Source organism: Elephas maximus, chromosome 25, assembly GCF_024166365.1.
Source record: "Elephas maximus indicus isolate mEleMax1 chromosome 25, mEleMax1 primary haplotype, whole genome shotgun sequence".
NCBI classification, from domain to species: Eukaryota; Metazoa; Chordata; class Mammalia; order Proboscidea; family Elephantidae; genus Elephas; species Elephas maximus.
The window spans coordinates 41,880,559-41,897,613 of NC_064843.1; the positions used below are offsets into that span (position 1 = coordinate 41,880,559).

The following is a 17,055-nucleotide window of genomic DNA, read 5'->3' on the forward strand; positions in this document are numbered from 1 at the left end:
TAAGTTTAAAAGGTCGGGCTCCCAGCCTAGTGCCTCACTCACAGCAGGCATCCTGTTTGCTGCACCAAAACTGACCAACCAGACCTATGCTGCTTCATTCTTCTCTCCCAATCGAGCTTGCACAGGCACTCAGAACTGTGGGTTCTGCACTCATCATGTATTGACTCTATTTCTGGTCCTGGGCATAAAGCACAAATGGACCTCTGCTGGGAATAACTGACAGCGTAAACCACATTCTCACTAATGGCTTCTCTACTTGTTGTCTAGGCTATCTCTCTCTCTATCTGTATCTTCATATATATATATATGTATTATTATAAATATTATGAATTATATATAACCGTTTTCAATAATCATGTAGGTGTCAGTACTCATATTGTTTTCTACACTTCATGTATAACGTGGGATAAGACAAACCAATTAATTATGACATAGTCCAAGTCTATCATCCCAGTGTCCTTGCAAAACAGGATTTTGTTATGGGAAAAAGAAATAAATGTAAAATAGAAGCAGTTAAGAAAACATTCAGTGGTTCTGAATTTGTACTAGAGGTATAAGAACAAACTCATGAGGTGTGTGTGTACACCTGTATGTGTGTGTATATATACGTATGTGTGTGTGTGTGTGCACATATATATGTACACACATACTTACACTATGGAAAGAAAGATAGAGACAGAAGCACACAGAGAGAGAGATCACTGAATAGATCCAGAAACAATCCAATAGCAATGAGCATTCCTAAGGCCACCCAGGCTGTGGTGATGAACTATCACTTCTTAGTCACAGAAACCACACTTATTAAAGAAATGATGGATTCTAGGTCTGGGACAGGAAATGTATAAGATAAGCCTGGAACATTTTGTCATAGTAAATAGCAAGGAAGTTGGCAAGGTGTATTAAAATTGTGTTAAAAGAATTTGTGAACCATCTTGAGGGGAGCCCACTGCATAAAGAGGGAACAATCTGAGCATACAATAAAGATAATAACTGCAATGGACAGAAACACATCAAACATGTTTAAATTTATGAGTCCAAAATTATATATATACACACACACATATATTCACATAAATGAATTGATCACTTTTGGAGAATAGTTGGGAATCAACTACATTTTGTAAACATAAAGAGAAGGAAGAATTCAAGCATTTATCCTGCTTTTCCCATATGAACTTTACCACTGTGTAATCAAATAGCAAGTTGAAAGTTTTTTTTAGAAAAGTATAATATAAATGAAGAAGGAATGATAGAATTGAAATATCACCATTTTGTAATAGCAAATTAAGTGTTTAATGATCTAAGGATTATAAGCAATGACTGCTCACAAAATAAAAAGAATCAATCAGATATTATGTGCCTCTTGACAGAGATACAGCACTCTCTAGGAAGTAGTCTTTTCCCCAAAAATCAATCCTGAAACTTATTAAACCTCTAGATCCAATTACCAATGCTCACAAAATACAGAAAGACAAGGAAAATGTTAAACTACACCATGGAAATGCAGTCAACAAAATCCCAACTGAGGGCAACTGTACGACAAATTATTTGGTTTCTTCGACAAATAGCAAGGAGGGTATGGAGATGCAGGGAACCTAGAGATTAAAAAAAAAACAAACCAAAGAAAACATTTGAAAAAAAAAAAAAAAGCAGGCAAATCTAAACTACAGTGTTTATGGAAGCACATTTGGATGATAAAATTGCAAAGAAAAGGAAGCGGGTAGTTACCACAGAATTCCTGACAGTTCTATTCTTTTGCGAGTGCGAAGGAGGGGTTGGGTTTGGCAGAAAACACTCAGATTGCTTTTCGAGTGGCTGGCAAGGTTCTGTTGCTTTGCTTCATAATAATTCATTTAGTTGTATACTAGTTTTCTGATTTTTTAAAAAATAACAGATTTTTAATACTTCAAAAATACCTAATATATGTTTATTACAGAAAACTCAGGAAATACAGAATAAAAATCACTGTGACATTCTGGGAAATAATCCCTCATTCTAATTTTACGTATGTATTTTATAAATACAAATACGTATATCTATTTGTTTAACTGGTCATCTGCAATTGCCTGGGTCAGACTGTCCTGTCATTTCACCTTTGTGCCTTGGCCCTGTAAGCCAGTCCTTCTGGGTTTGGGTTCCTGGCCCACTGCTATCAGGTGCTACAGTACCCACGGGTCCAGTATAGTCTTCCCACTTTGGTACTAGGTTACACCACACGTCCTCCTAGGCTCTGGAGAAATGTATATTCCTTGCTTTTCTAACCAACATTCTAACCACTGACCCTCAATGTCTGTCTGACTCCTCGGATCCCCCAACCACTCCCCATCTGGAGCTAGCTGCCACCCACATTTTGGCACTAACAGTATGTTTAGAATCAGCAAGACCTGTGCTGCAACCTCTGCTCTGCCTCTTATTGGCTGTGTGACCATAGGAGAGGATGTAACCTCTCTGAAACTCAAATGCCTCATTTGTGTAATGGCAGGAATACTATCTACCTGACAGGGATATTATAGGAATTAAATGAAATAATCTTTTATCAAGTGCTTATTCCCAGGCCTCACACGCTGGATGTCCTCAGTACTTGTTAGTCTCTCTGCCTCTACTGTAGGCCTGCCTGAGGTTGGCTGTGGGAGCACATGGGCCTCCCCTTGACTTCCTGACCTCTGTCTGCTCTCTCTCATCCACTGTGCACATCACTGGCCATGAGGAAGCTCTGAGGCTGTCCACCCAAGTGGTGGCTCTGTTTCACCTCTGCTTGGCTCTGTCCAATCTCTTGGGTTATACCTGAATGCTTCACTTTGTGAGACTTAAGAAACCAAAAAGAACCAATATAGCTATTACTACAGAATACACTTTATGTTGTTTTTCAATCCCATTTAGAAACTGGAAGTCAGTTTCTAATTTTTAATAGCCTACCTTGCTTTGGGTCTGTGACAGAAGTCACAGAGCTGCACAGTAGAATTCTCCTGCTACCTTCTAGGTGAAAAACACTGTGTGCTTTGGGGGATATGCATGAGAAGATAGGCACTCTGTTCTCAAAAAATTTCCTCAAGGAAGGTGGTTATGTCAGTACTAACTATAGTACCATATAGTATAGTCAGAATGAATTGTTAAATACTGCTTTCAGGTCTACGCTATGAGCAAAATGGCAGATACAATGAATTCTCATTACTGAAAATAACTGGCATTAGATATGAAAATTTTTTTATATATATACTGCTCTTTTTAATCTTCCTAACATCCTTGTGTAATTCTCTATGCCCATTTTATAGATGAGGAGACTGAGGCACCAAGTAGTAAAGTGATCTGCTTGAGGATACAATGCTAACAAGCACAGAACAGGGAAATATACCTAGGTAGGAGATATTCAGAGCCTGCATACTTTCCACCAGACACACTATCCTCTGACTTTTCCCCGCACACAAGCCCTGCATTTGTGGAAACAGATACTGTGTATGTAGTTGGAGCTGGTCAGGTGTATCTAATGATGAAGAGAGGAAACATATCCACTCAGACTCTTCAAAGCCAAATCCAGAAGGCGAGCCTAGATAGATATCAAGGTCAGATATACAGAAAAAATTTGAAAACCCCAAGGACCATGCCAGTATACTTTGGCCCTAGGCCAGTGGGCAAAGACACTGAACTTTGGACAGAACTCCTGGCTCTGGGCTGGCACCCAGTAGAAGTAGCTCTTAGGATGGCTTAAAGTCCATATTCAAGACACTATCACCAAGTCAGGGGAGGTGGCTGGCTTAAGAACTAGGTGAGGGGAAGAGAGCTTCATTTGAGCAGCTTCTTGCAATGTTCAAAAGGGATGATTCTGAGGCTTTCAGGCAGGCCCCTTCAAAGCCCAGAAAGTCCCTGATCACCACACAGGACTCCCCTGGGAAGCATTCCTGAGCACCCTCAGGCAGTTACTCCTTATCCTCGATGCTCCTACCGCTACTGTAGCAGTTACTAAATTATGTTGTTATTATTGGTCTAAAAGTCCATCTTATCCACCAAACAGCATGAGCCGGGACAGTGTCTCTTCATCTTTGTGATTTCAGCACAAGCATAGTTTCTGAGAAACAGAATAGGGATTCAAGAACTGGGTATTTGTTTAGTAAACCAACAATCAAAAACAAGACAAAACAAAAAACCCAAAGGCACTATACTGACTGACCAAGGGGAAAAAGGTGCTTAATCTCAGTATTTAAAAATTACACAATAAAAATGTGAAAATGCAAATAAGTAAAAATATAAACATGGCTAAAAAGAATACCACCTGAAGTTTCTTAGACACAGAAACACAAATTGCTTTACAAAGATGGAGACATAACTCTGCTTTTTTACCTTTTCCACCTAACATATTTTGAACATCTTTCCAAACCCAATACAATTCTAAAATCCCATTTTTAAGGGCAGTGTAATGGGCCACTGAATGGATTTATTTAATCAAGTTACTATTGTTGGAAACTTAAACGTTGTTTTGTTTTTATCAGGGCTTTGAACCAGTCTGGAATGGTTCAGTAACTGCCACTGTAAATGAGGGCAGCATACAAGCTGCATAGCAACCAAATCTGTTGCCTGTCAGATTGTGACCCAAGTAGGAAACAAACACTGTTACCAACTCATTTTTTTTTTGACTCATTTTATCTCTCTCTCCTTCTGCGACTCCATTTATACTATGTTAGATCATTTGACATTGTCTGACAGATACTGGGTGTTCTGTGTCTCAGTCATCTAGTGCTGCTATAACAGAAACACCACAAGTGGATGGTTTAACAAAGAGAAATTTATTCTCTCACAGTCTAGTAGGCACAAGTCCAAATTCAGCTGTTAGCTCCAGGCGAAGCCTTTCTCCCTCTGCTGGCTCTGGAGGAAGATTCCTTGTCATCAACCTTCCCCTGGTAGAGGGGCTTCTCAGGTGCAGTGACCCGCTCTCCTCCGGGTACTGCTTTTCTTGGTGGTACGAGGTCCCCAACTCTCTGCTTGCTTCCCTTTCCTTTTTATCTCTTGAAGAGATAAAAGATGGTGCAGGCCACACCCCAGGGAAACTCCCTTTACATTGGATCAGGAATGTGATCTGGGTAAGGGTGTTACAATCTCACCCTAATCCTCTTTAACATAAAATTACAATCACAAAATGGAGGACAACCACACAATACTGGAAATCATGGCCTGGCCAAATAGATACACACATTTTTGGTGGGGTCATAATTCAATCCATGACACTCCGTTTCCCCCTTATCTTTTCTCTTTGCCCTACAGTTTAGACTTTTTCTACCCATCTGTGTTTGAGTTCACTGAACATTTTGTTCAGTATGTCTAATCTTCTGCAAGCCCAATCTAATGAATTCATTTCTGAAATAATATTTTTTATTTCTCCCATTTCTACTTGGTTTTTTATAGTTTTCATGTCTCTGCTGAAATTCTCTCTCTCTTCATGCATACAGTTTTCTTCCAGATTATTCAGAAATTTTATTATAATTATTTAAAAGTTTCCCTCTGCTAATTCCAACATCTGGGTCTGCTTCTATTGATGGTTTCCTTTTAACCAAATAAAAGAATAAAATAAAAAGCAAGAATAAAATTTTCTAGCTTCTGCAGGAGAGCAGTGGGATGCAGACCCCAAATTCTCATAAGACCAGACTTAATGGTCTGACTGAGACTGGAAGGACCCCGGTGGTCATGGCCCCCAGACCTTCTGTTGGCCCAGGACAGGAACCATTCCCAAAGCCAACTCTTCAGACATGGATTGGACTGGACAATGGGTTGGAGAGGGATGCTGGTGAGGAGTGAGCTTCTTGGATCAGGTGGACATTTGAGACTATGTTGGCATCTCCTGCCTGGAGGGGAGATGAGAGGGTGGAGGGGGTTAGAAGTTGGTGAAATAGACCCGAAAAGAGAGAGTGGAGGGAGAGAGAGGGCTGTCTCATTAGGGGGAGAGTAATTGGGAATGTGTAACAAGGTATATATGGGTTTTTGTGTGAGAGACTGACTTGATTTGTAAACTTTCACTCAAAGCACAATAAAAATTATAAAAAAAAATTTTTTTTTCTGGCTTCTTCAAGTCTTACAATTTTTTATTATATAGCCAGACATATAGTCAGGGCACTAGAGTCAGGGCCAAAGTCAATCTGATCTGTAATTGATCTGGGTGTGGGTTTCATTGCACTATAATTTGTCCATCATTAAATTCAAATATTTTGAGGGTGGGATCCGGACTTTCCCTTCAGCAAAGACTTGGCTCAGATCATTGGCAAGGTTCTGGAAATCTCTTTGTGTTTTACAGTTGATTCACCAGTTTTCTGAATCTCTTTGCCTTACAAAACCACTACCAGCTTTTTGGGTTGCTAAGGATTTCTCTTTGTTCTCCAGTCCCCTAGCCTCAGTCTACCTAGGAAGATCTCTCTGTCCTGCTGTCTTGCCTCCAGCCATAAGATGGCAGCTGCTCATACTCTGTTAGGCCTGTAGTGCCTCCAAAAGGTTTCTCTCAGCTTTCCTGCTCCCAATAGGCTACAGTAGCTGGGTATCAAATGCCTCAGGGAGAATGTCTGTTGGCTCTCCCGCCTGGCCTCTAGCCTTTGGTGTATTACTGTGAGCACTCATGAGACCTGTGAACAGAGCTGAAGGGCAGGCGTCTACTCACTCACACACAACCACTAAAAGGTCTTTAGAAGCTCAGCTGGTTTCCCTTTACCCCGGCCACGGCGGGTTCCTCTTTCTCCTGCTGTTTCACCAGCATCCTACGGGAGGCCCTGCCTTTTCTGGAACTGAGTTCAACTCTTATGGGTTTAAAAACAAAATGAAACAAACAAACAAACAACAAAACTAGGATTCTATTGCTTATCCAGATTGTTCTGCTTGTTAGGGTGGGAACAACAATCTCTTTGGACTTCCTGCATCCTTAATGGGAAGCAGAAATCCATAATCATTTTTATTTTTTTATTTTGTGGGTAGCCAACTCCCGCAGTCCCTGAGGAGACACAAACAGTTAAGTTCTTGACTATTAGCCGAAAGGCTGGCTTTTCAAACCCACCCAGAGGTGCCTCAGAAGAAAGGCCTGGCGATCTGCTTCCAAAAGGTCGCAGCCTTAAAACCGCTATGGAGCACAGTTCTGCTCTGTACACACGGGGTCACCACGAGTGGGAATCAACTCAGGCAACTAAAACAACAAGCTGTTCCTCAATTCTCCGTTGGCGTATTTTCTTACTGATTTAAAAAAAAAAAAAAAAGCTCTCTGTAAAAATGGCATGGGGGGGCATATGACCTCCTCTAACCTCAGAAGGGGAGAGAAGCATTATCAGCATCAATAGCCCGAGGCTGATTCCTATGAAGTGGAGGTCAGACATACCTCCCATCCCCAGCCTTTTTTACCAATTCTGACACCAGTGGTTTCCCTCCTGCGGTACTCTCTACCTCTCTGCTGAGTTCAATAGTTCTCTTCAATGGCCACACAGAACTCACAGACCATACTCACAGTTATGGGGTTTATTAGGGAAGTAACAGGTTACAATTCAGGATCAGAAATGACTCAGGATACTATTCTTTGCTCAGGACAGCCTCTTTTCAGCCATGTCTGCAGGCAGGCCTCTCTCTGGCTCTTGGCCCCTCGGCCTGGCCTCTGCCCTGCTTGGAAAAGTGTTACAAAGCTCTTTAGCTCCAATATGTACCCAGATGCGCCCCACTCTGCCAGCAAGCCTCCTGGCTGAAGGCACTCAGCTCTCTCACTTCATGGGCTGGGAAGGGCACTGTGCCATCTTCTGCAGGTCTCCTGGTTCTGCTGCCTCTGCTGCTGCCATTTCTCTGCTGCTGACTCTCACCATCTCTGGTGTTACAGATCTCTCTCTCTGTCTCTTTCCTGAGTCCAAGAGGCTCTCAGCGTAGGCATCCCGGGTCCTAAAGACATGCTCCACTTCAGCTCTTTTTTCTTGGTCGTAGTGAAGTCCCTCTTCTTTGCCTCTGGGATGGCAAAACTGACCAATCCCCTCATTAGGGCTCCATACACCTTATTTGCATGGTTTTACCCCCACAAGGGTGCCATGCACCTTATTTGCATAGTCTCACCCAATCATTTTTTTTAGGAGTCACAAGACCATGGCAAGAAGGCCATATAAAAGAGATCCATTGCACCAAACTTTCCACAATGTAAAAAATATCATCTTACTTTATTATTTCTAAAACAAATTAAATCTGGCTCAGAGCCTCTACTCTTCAGGATAGATGACAAGTCCAGTATGAGGGATTAGAAAGATTTCCTTCCCTTCATCATGGGATCACCTACGAATACCAAGTTCATGGGAAGTCAGAAAACCAGGAAAGGGACCTGGCCTACAGCCAGTGGTGATTACTACTGTTGCTTCTTCAGCTACATGATGTCACTGTTATTCCAGGTGCACTTAAAGATGTCCTCTTGAATGGTCCCTCTCCACTGACTCCAGAGACTCTTGCAATGTTCTCAAAATTATGGTGCTACGTCTAGCCTTCACATGTGATCTGCAGACACCCCCACATTTAGGGCGCTGCACGCAACTGAGGAATAGGTCTTAGTCACTTGCAGAAACTCCTGAAATACCTCTCTCTCTTCACCTGTGGTTAAATTTGCTTTATCATCCTTAATACTGTATGTTCTGCATTTTTCTCTTTTCCATAGTTATACTAGCCATGGGTTTCTTTTATTATTACTCCTTTTCAAAAAACAAAAAAACTTCAGATTTTATTTTCCTTTTATATGCTTATTGTAACTAGAAATGTTTAAATAAATGAATTTTAAATTTTATCAAATGCCTTTTCAGCATCTATGGGATCATAAAGTGGATTAAAGGAAACAAAAATAATATAATGATTACATTATTAGAGCTCCTGATATTGAACTTAATATTGAACCCTTAAAAAAATCCTACTTCATCCTGGAATATTCTTTTAACATGATATTAGATTCTGTTGGCTAATATTTTACTTAAAATATAAGCATCGATATTCATAAGTGACACCAGTCTGTAGTTTTCATTTTTGAGTTATTTTTGCTGGGTTTTGATATCATAGCTAATTTCATTAAAAAATTTCAAGCTGTGCTTTTCCCACACTCTGAAACAGTTTAAATGGCTCCAGAATTGTATTTTATGTTAAAGCTTTGATAGAATTCACCTATAAAACCATCTGTTCCTGGTGTTTTCTCTGTCTTTTTCAATTGGTTACTTTGTATTTTCTATCTATTTTGGAGTATAGTTTGATTAAAAAAATGTTTTAAGAGAAAATTATTCCCTTTAACCAGGTTTTCAAATGTATTTGCATTGAAATGAGGCCACTACTTTTTAATTAACTTCCTTTGTATCTATCATTTCCCTCCTTTTTCTTATTTTGTAAATTTGTGCTTTCTCCTCTTTTTCTCTTATTAGATTAATTTATTAGTCAGGTTTTGCTGCAATAATACTGTGTAGCAAACAGCCTTCACATACCAGTGTCTCATAACAAAAAACATTTATATATTGCTCACAGGTCTGCAGGTTGGTTGTGGCTCAGCTCGGCTTGTTTTAGTCTTTCTAGATCTCTCTCCTTTCAGGACTGAGACTTGAAGCAGCAGCTACCTGGAGCAAGTTCTTCTCATTGTAGCTGGCAGGAGAGTAACAGGGCAAGACAGACCACACAAGCACACATACAGCCTCTAGTGGGACATGATGTCATGGCCACTCACATTACACTTGCCGAAGCGAGGACACATGACCGAGGACAACATCAGTGTGGAAGGAAAGAAAGAATACCCACTGTCAACTATGGTAGGATGTGAAGAAGGGAAGAATTATAAACAAGCAATATAATCTACCACAATTAAGCTAATAGTTTATCTATTTCATTGTTCTTGGTTTCAAAGTCCCAGCTCTGGCCTTATTTATGAGTTCTAACATTTTCCTGTTTTTTAATTCATTGATTTCTGTTATTTATTTATTTAATTGTGGTTTAAATATATATATAACATAAAACTTGCTGTTTTAATCACTGTTAAGTGTACAATTCAGTGGCATTAATTACACTCACGATGTTGCACAACCATCACTACTATCTATTTCCAAAACTTTCTCGTCACCCCAAACAGAAACTCAAGCAGTAATTCCTCATTCTCCCTCTCCCCAACCCCTGGTAACTACTAATAAACTTTTGTCTTTAAGCATTTGCCTATTCTAGATTTGTCATGTAAGTAGGATCACGTATTTGTCCTTTTGTGTCTGACTTCCTTCACCTGGCACAATGTTTTCAAGGCTCATCTACGTTGTAGCATGTATCAGATCTTCATTTCTCTCATGGCTAATTAACATTCCATTGTACGTATATACCACATTTTGTTTATCCATTCACTTGTTGATGAATGCTTGAGTTGCTTCCACCTTTTAGCTATTGTGAACAATGCAGCTATGAACATTGGTGTACAAGTACCTGTTTTGAGTCCCTGCTTCCAAGTTTTTTGGGTATATTCCTAGAAGTGGAATTGCTGGCACAGTGGTTAAGAGCTAGGCTGCTAACCAAAAGGTTGGCAGTTCGAATCCACCAGCTGCTCCCTGGAAACCCTACGGGGCAGTTCTATTCTGTAGTATAGGGTTGTTGTGAGTCAGAATCGACCGGACAGCAACGGGTTTTTTCGGGCAGTAATTCTAGAAGTCCTTGGATGGTGCAAATGGTTAAGGGTTCAGCTATTAATTGAAAGGCTGGCAGTTTGAATCTACCCAGAGGCACCTCGAAAGAAAGCCCTGAAGATCTACTTCCAAAAGATCACAGCCATTGAAAACCCTATCAAGAGCAGTTCTACTCTGAAACACATAGGGTCGCCATGAGTTGGAATCACGTCAATGGAACTGGTTGGTTATGGTAATTCTATGTTTAACTTTTTGAGGAGCCACCAAACTGTTTTCCACAGTGGCTGTTCCATTTCATATTCCTACCAGCAATTCCCCAGTGTTTTGAGCAGCGTTAACGCCTGCCAGCTGACCAGCAACAATTCAGGTGGGTGGCTTCAGCAAACGTCCCACTTGCAGGTGAAGAAAACACAGCAGCTGTGTGGTGCCACGTATACCGGGGGTCCTATCTTAGCCTTATCACTTCCTAGCTGGGTCTGAGACATTGGGCAAAGTGGCTTTTTAGCCATCCTAAATCCATTCTTCTCATCACTTTTTTTTCTGCTGTGGAGAAATGCGAGGCCAGCCTGAATTTCTGCCTTTATATGTACCTGTTGCCAAAGTATTGTCTGGGGTTTTTGTTTGTTTTTTTTGGTTTGTTTGGAAGACAGTAACTTTACTGGGACATGACTCAGTGTTGACTACTCTGGGACAATTTTCTCTGGGACACGGTATGCCCTTTTCAACATGTAGACTCAAGCCTTCTGCTATTTCAGGGAAATACAATTTTTGAAACTTCATCATTTTCTTTCTTTACTATCCTTTTACTTCATTTCTGTGCTCTGCCCACTGAAAGGGCTTAGAACCAATGTCCCCATAATAGCAAGAAAGACACCTAGTACCCAGATCCTGGTCTCTAAATACTATCCCTTACTAAAAAAGAATCACAGCAGCTTAGAGAAATGGCTGATTTCCAGAAATGGTAAAGCAAGTTCAAGATGATCCTGGAATATCATCCAGGAAATATTCCTGGAAGTGCCCAAAGACTGATGGATACATGTCAAAAGGAGACAGGGCAATCTGAAGGGGTTCCCACTGAACAAACATGGGGCAATCTGAGCATCAAAAAGAATAATGATGGCGACAGATTATAACACACTGAATTTTTTTTTTAAATGGGTCCATAATGATACTTAAAAAGAGAAAACAAGGGAAAAGGAAGGGAAGAAGGAAGGAAAGGAGTGCTCTTCTTTATAGAGTAATGATAGATAAAACATGGAGAAAGAGTAATAGTACTGGAAAATTGTAACGTGCGACCCCCAACATAATAATTTATCAGAAAGGATTGCCCAAGAACATTAAAATCCTTGGACAAAAGTTGTAGGTGTTTTCTAATTTCTCTTATCATACACCATTATCAGTAAAAATGTTTCAGCAGTACCCTCAATATATGAATTCTTATTTATAAATTATATACACATATACTCATACTTCTTTACTTTGCTGTGAGACAAAATCATTGAACATCTGAGTGGTACAAAAGATTTTCATGGTTATTCTCTATTTCAAGCATGTTTTTTTGAAAATTAACCACATTACAGCCATCCTGCAGCATGAAAATCACAAGACCTTGTACTACATTATACGCCCAACGGAAAAGGATGAGGGAAGGTTACTGCTGGAAACCCCTCCCTCACTGTGGATCAGCCACAGTACATGACACGTGACCATCTGCATGTGGACTGAGCCAAGATGCCAGTGGTAGTCTGTGTTTTAAACATCAACAAAGCTTAACTTCTTTCTTTACTAAGATAAAAATAAACATACAGGTAGTGCCTAACTCAGTTGTAAGTCCATTTTGACGTAAGTCAAATGCCTCATTTTTTTAAGGTTTCATTATTATTGCCTTTTATTAACAGTATCTTTATAAATCCAATCTTTATTTGTCTTTGGGGGTTGGAAACATCATTACATACGAACTTACAGATATATTTTAACATCGTATGTAGCACATATTACTAACAATAAGATGTAAAAAAAAAAAAAATCAACAGACGGTCGTAAGTGTATTTTGTTGTAACTCAAATACAACAGAAATTGAGGATTACCTGTACATAGACATTCTAATTTTCTTCTGCACCTTCCAATGGGTCTGTTTTAGGCATCCTTCTTTGGGGACTATAGCTGGTTATAAAAAATGTCAGTAAATGCTACCTACTCTAAAGTGAAACATCACAGGTAGATTCGGCAAGTAAACCTTGATTAATTTTTAAAAAGTCAAACACATTTAATACTCAAGTCCATGACCATGCATACCCATCCATGGCCACTGGGAGGCACCACTGAGATGCTTAACCAGTACCTGTTCTGAGGCTTTAGTTTTGTTTGTTGTTCCTTATTGCTAAGCACTCCCCTAACACCACCAACTTTTTCTTCAAAGGTCAGATGAACAATTAATGCCTGACCCTCTAATCCTGGAGTTGGCAAATTTTAGCTATGGGCTGGCTGCCTACATTTGTAAATAAGGTTTTCTTGAAACACAGACATACCCATTCACTTAAGCAGTCTACGGTTGCTTTCGCACTCTAATGGCACTGTTGAGTAGCTGCAGCAGAGACCATATGGCACGCAAGCCTAAAATATTACTATCCAGCTCTTTACAAAAAAAGTCTGCCAAACCCTGCTCTAACCCTTGCTTCCTTTAAGCCATATCCCATCCTTTTTTATCTTTGTATACTGTTCCACAAAGAGAGAGCAAAAAGACACCTGTATTTTTTTTCCCTAGTGTCCAACCCAAAACCTAAACCCTGAAGCAGGCAGGGGGCCGACTCGGTCTGGCCTCAAACAGAGGCTTCCTGAGAGTGGAAGAGGAAACATCACTTTTTCAGGCTCCGTTCTGCTCCAGGGAGTCCAATAAACAATCAAGGAAGACACTGTTCTATTCTTCGACTAAAGCTAGCTAAAATATATCTTGCGTTTCTTCAAGTTAAATGGTCTTAGTGGATAATGGAACTGGCCGTAATTTGCGAGTTAAATACAGTTTGGCTCCTTACTTCTGAAAGCAAATTCTCCAGAGACAGGGGATCCATCTTGCTGTAGACATTCCATAGATTCAAACTCACATCCTGCAACTGCAATGCAAGGGCAAAACATTGAAATGATTCGTGAATCAGTATTATTAAGAAAATTAGAACTATTTTCTGATGTTCGGAACTTATTATGTTGGTGAAAACTAGTGTGATTAGAATAATAAAAATATCAATTTTAGAACTTGTACATATTAATAAATGCTGTCCCAATCAATACAGTTATCTTTTTTAGAACCTTTGAATATCTTCAACGGCATACACATACAAACACACATGTATATATGCTTATTTTTGCCTTTGTTTAAAATATTAAAGTAATACATGCCCCTGGTTAGAAAATCAAATGTACTAAAAGCTTACAATGATAAAAAAAAATTAGCCCCTTCCTGTAAAAAATTGTGATAGATATATTTGGTGACAAAAAAAAAAAGAGTAGCTGCCGAGGCTGCTTATGTACAACCAAACACCTCATGGGATTTGGTTCTTTGATTTGGAGGTTTAGGGTCATGGTTTCATGGGACATCCCAGTTAATTAGCCTAACAACTTGTTTAGTGCTTCTGTTCTACCTCCTAGTTCATTGTGTTATGCCTGGGGTCTTAAAGGCTTGCAAGCAGCCATTCAAGGAACAACGATTGCTCTCTATTCGCACGGAGCAACAGAGGACGGAAGAGAGTCAGGAACAGAAGGAGGATGTGGAATGTGTGGCTAATTCTGTCCATGAACAGCTGCCTCCTGTGCCATGCGACCAGAAGAACGGGATGGTGCCCGGCCACCACTAGTGAACTTTTTATCCAAGATTTTGTCCCATTATTTACCTCCATATTTTGATATGCTTCTACCACTATTTCTTGATTTATTGATTTAGAAATTAAACATTGACTTCTTAAGCCCTTCCCAATTCTCATACTTCTTTTCTACAAATGTCCCCTGCCACCTCTAACCTCATCTAATACCATAATATGATTTTTTTGTTATATCAGTCATTGTTTTAATATTAAGACCATGTACATATTATTTACTGCAGGCTCAGTACGTATTATACTCCCTTGTGCTTGCTTAAACAAATTTTTGTTTTTCCTAGAGTTACTAAACCCCCCAAAAACAAAACAAAACAAAACCCATTGCCATCGAGTCACTTCCAACTCATAGCGACCCTATAGGACAGAGTAAAACAGCCCCATAGAGTTTCCAAGGAGCGGCTGGTGGATTCAAACTGCTGAGCTTTTGGTTAGCAGCCGTAGCTCTTAACCACTACACTACCAGCCTCATTTTTTCACTTACGTAATTTTTCTACAAATCAATCTTTCATTTTTTTTTTTTTAACTGCCCCATCAGATTTGCCAGTATGCTTACACTAGGGTTCCTCAAGAACAAAACTACTGTTATTTGGGGCCAGATATTTCTTTGTTGTGGTGGGAGGCCCTATACCAGGGCGCTTAGCAACATTTCTAGCCTTACTGACTAAAGGCCTATAGTTTCTTTAGAGAATCCCTCCCTCCTGGTTCTTTGTTTTCTAGGGTAGAAGTGGCAAACAGTAAATAAATGCCTGGGGGAAAGAGGGAGGCATAGACTAGTATATAAAAACCTTCAATTAATTCCTTCATTTTCAGTATCATCAATTTCCATTCTCTAGCTTCCATTTATCATCTTCTTTCTCATGGCTTCAATCTCTTCCTCTGTATTCTGGAACAGCTTTTCAAGTGTATCAACTGATTAGATTTTTGGGTATTGAATGTGAGTTCTATTTTTTAACGCACGTTTCAATTCTATAATGAATTCTGAGACTTCTTAGAATCTTTCCAAACGTGTCATCCATCTCCCTTTTCGTTTCTGCTTGTTCTACCTGCTGTACCTTATTTTTTGTTTTACGACTTGAAGAGATATTTTCCTCAATTTTTATTTTGTTTCCTGGAGAAAATTTTTGTTAAAAGCCTGCACATCTATCCCTGCATCTTTCTTATATTTTGTTGAATCTTTTCACAAGTCTTCTCCACCTTTCCATATGAAGATCCTATGTTTGTCCATAAACAGGTGAATGGATGCTCTATGGTTATTCTCATTGTTCGAGAAGTTTGCTATCAGTAACCTCCCCACCAGAGCTAGCTGGTGTAAATTTACATGGCCAAGTCACAGTTCAGCAGATGGAGAGTAAGAAGAAGGAAGCTGGGCGCAGGGAAAGCCCTAGCAGAGGAGCTTCTCCAGGCTGCGAGGAAAAAGTTCTCTATATCCATGACTCAGTTTGGCCCAGCCTACAGGCTAAGTAAAAGCTATGCTGGGCACAGCTTCCTTTCTCATGCTGTCATCTGCCACATCACATACACCCTCTGGGTTAATGACTTTCTTCTGGGTATGGCCATGCAATAAAGCAGAAGTTTAAGAATTTAAGTTCTAAGTATCTGTAGTTTTCCTTCTCTTAGCCTTCAAAGCAGGCCAGAGCCCTTCTGCCTCAGGCCGTTATCGGAGCCAAACTGCTCCACTCCTCAAGGACCAGGAAGGGCAGGGCAAAGAAGAGATCTCAGGAAGGGGGGACTGAGGTGTGGGTGGAGGGAAAATGTTAGAGAGAATTAAAATTAGCAGGTACAGAAAGATTTACAGTAACTCTTACTACATGTTGTGTGCTGTTTCCTCCTTACTGTCTACCCTACCCCTTAAAAAAAACACCCACAGTAAAGAGCTACATTACCTTTCAAAGGTTTTTGGAAGGGGATTTTTCTCCTTTTGGATGTGACTTCACGGTGTGATGCACCATAAGGCAGGAGCCAGAAGGCCATCTCACTTGGGCTGCATCACCTGTGCAGTCTCCCAGGGCACTGCCTTCCAGGGCTCCACTACCTGCAGCCCAGGGGCTAGGAGCACAGGCTCTGAAGCCAGGCTGCCTGCACCTGGCCACAGCCTGCCATTCTCTAGCTTTGTAACTGTGGGAAATTCATTTAACCTCCCTACAAAATAGGGGCAATAATGATATCTACCTCAGAGGGTTATTCTAAGAATTGAACCAGTCAATTCACATAAGTTCCTGGCATAATATATATAGTAACAATATAGTTATTTAAATACATAAATATATATATGTAATGTAATTATATAATAAATTAAAAATAAGTATTAAAAACCAAAAAACCAAACCCAGTGCTGTCGAGTTGATTCCGACTCACAGACTTCCTATCAGGGGCAGCTCCCTTGGCCTTGTTGATATTCTGCTACTTGTAGCCAATGTGAAAATACTGTGGTTTCTGAGCAGGAAAAGTCGAGTCCAAGTGGTACGCTTCCCTTCTGTCCCATGGGCATGTTCTTCCACATTAGAGGGTGTGATATGATTCTGCCAGGCAAGCTCCACTCATTTCCTAGGGATACTACTACTTCTGTTGCAAAA

General features: G+C 40.2%; 1 protein-coding gene across 3 annotated transcripts in view; it reads right to left on the bottom strand.

Annotated features, from left to right (window-relative positions):
* DNAAF9 (dynein axonemal assembly factor 9) overlaps positions 1-17,055 on the bottom strand; it is a 155,951-nt gene that overhangs the window by 99,554 nt on the left and 39,342 nt on the right. For all 3 annotated transcript variants that reach the window (XM_049869255.1, XM_049869257.1, XM_049869256.1), the window contains one exon: positions 13,646-13,723. In XM_049869255.1, the coding sequence (XP_049725212.1) occupies positions 13,646-13,723 (78 nt within the window). The remainder of the gene's footprint in view (positions 1-13,645; positions 13,724-17,055) is intronic.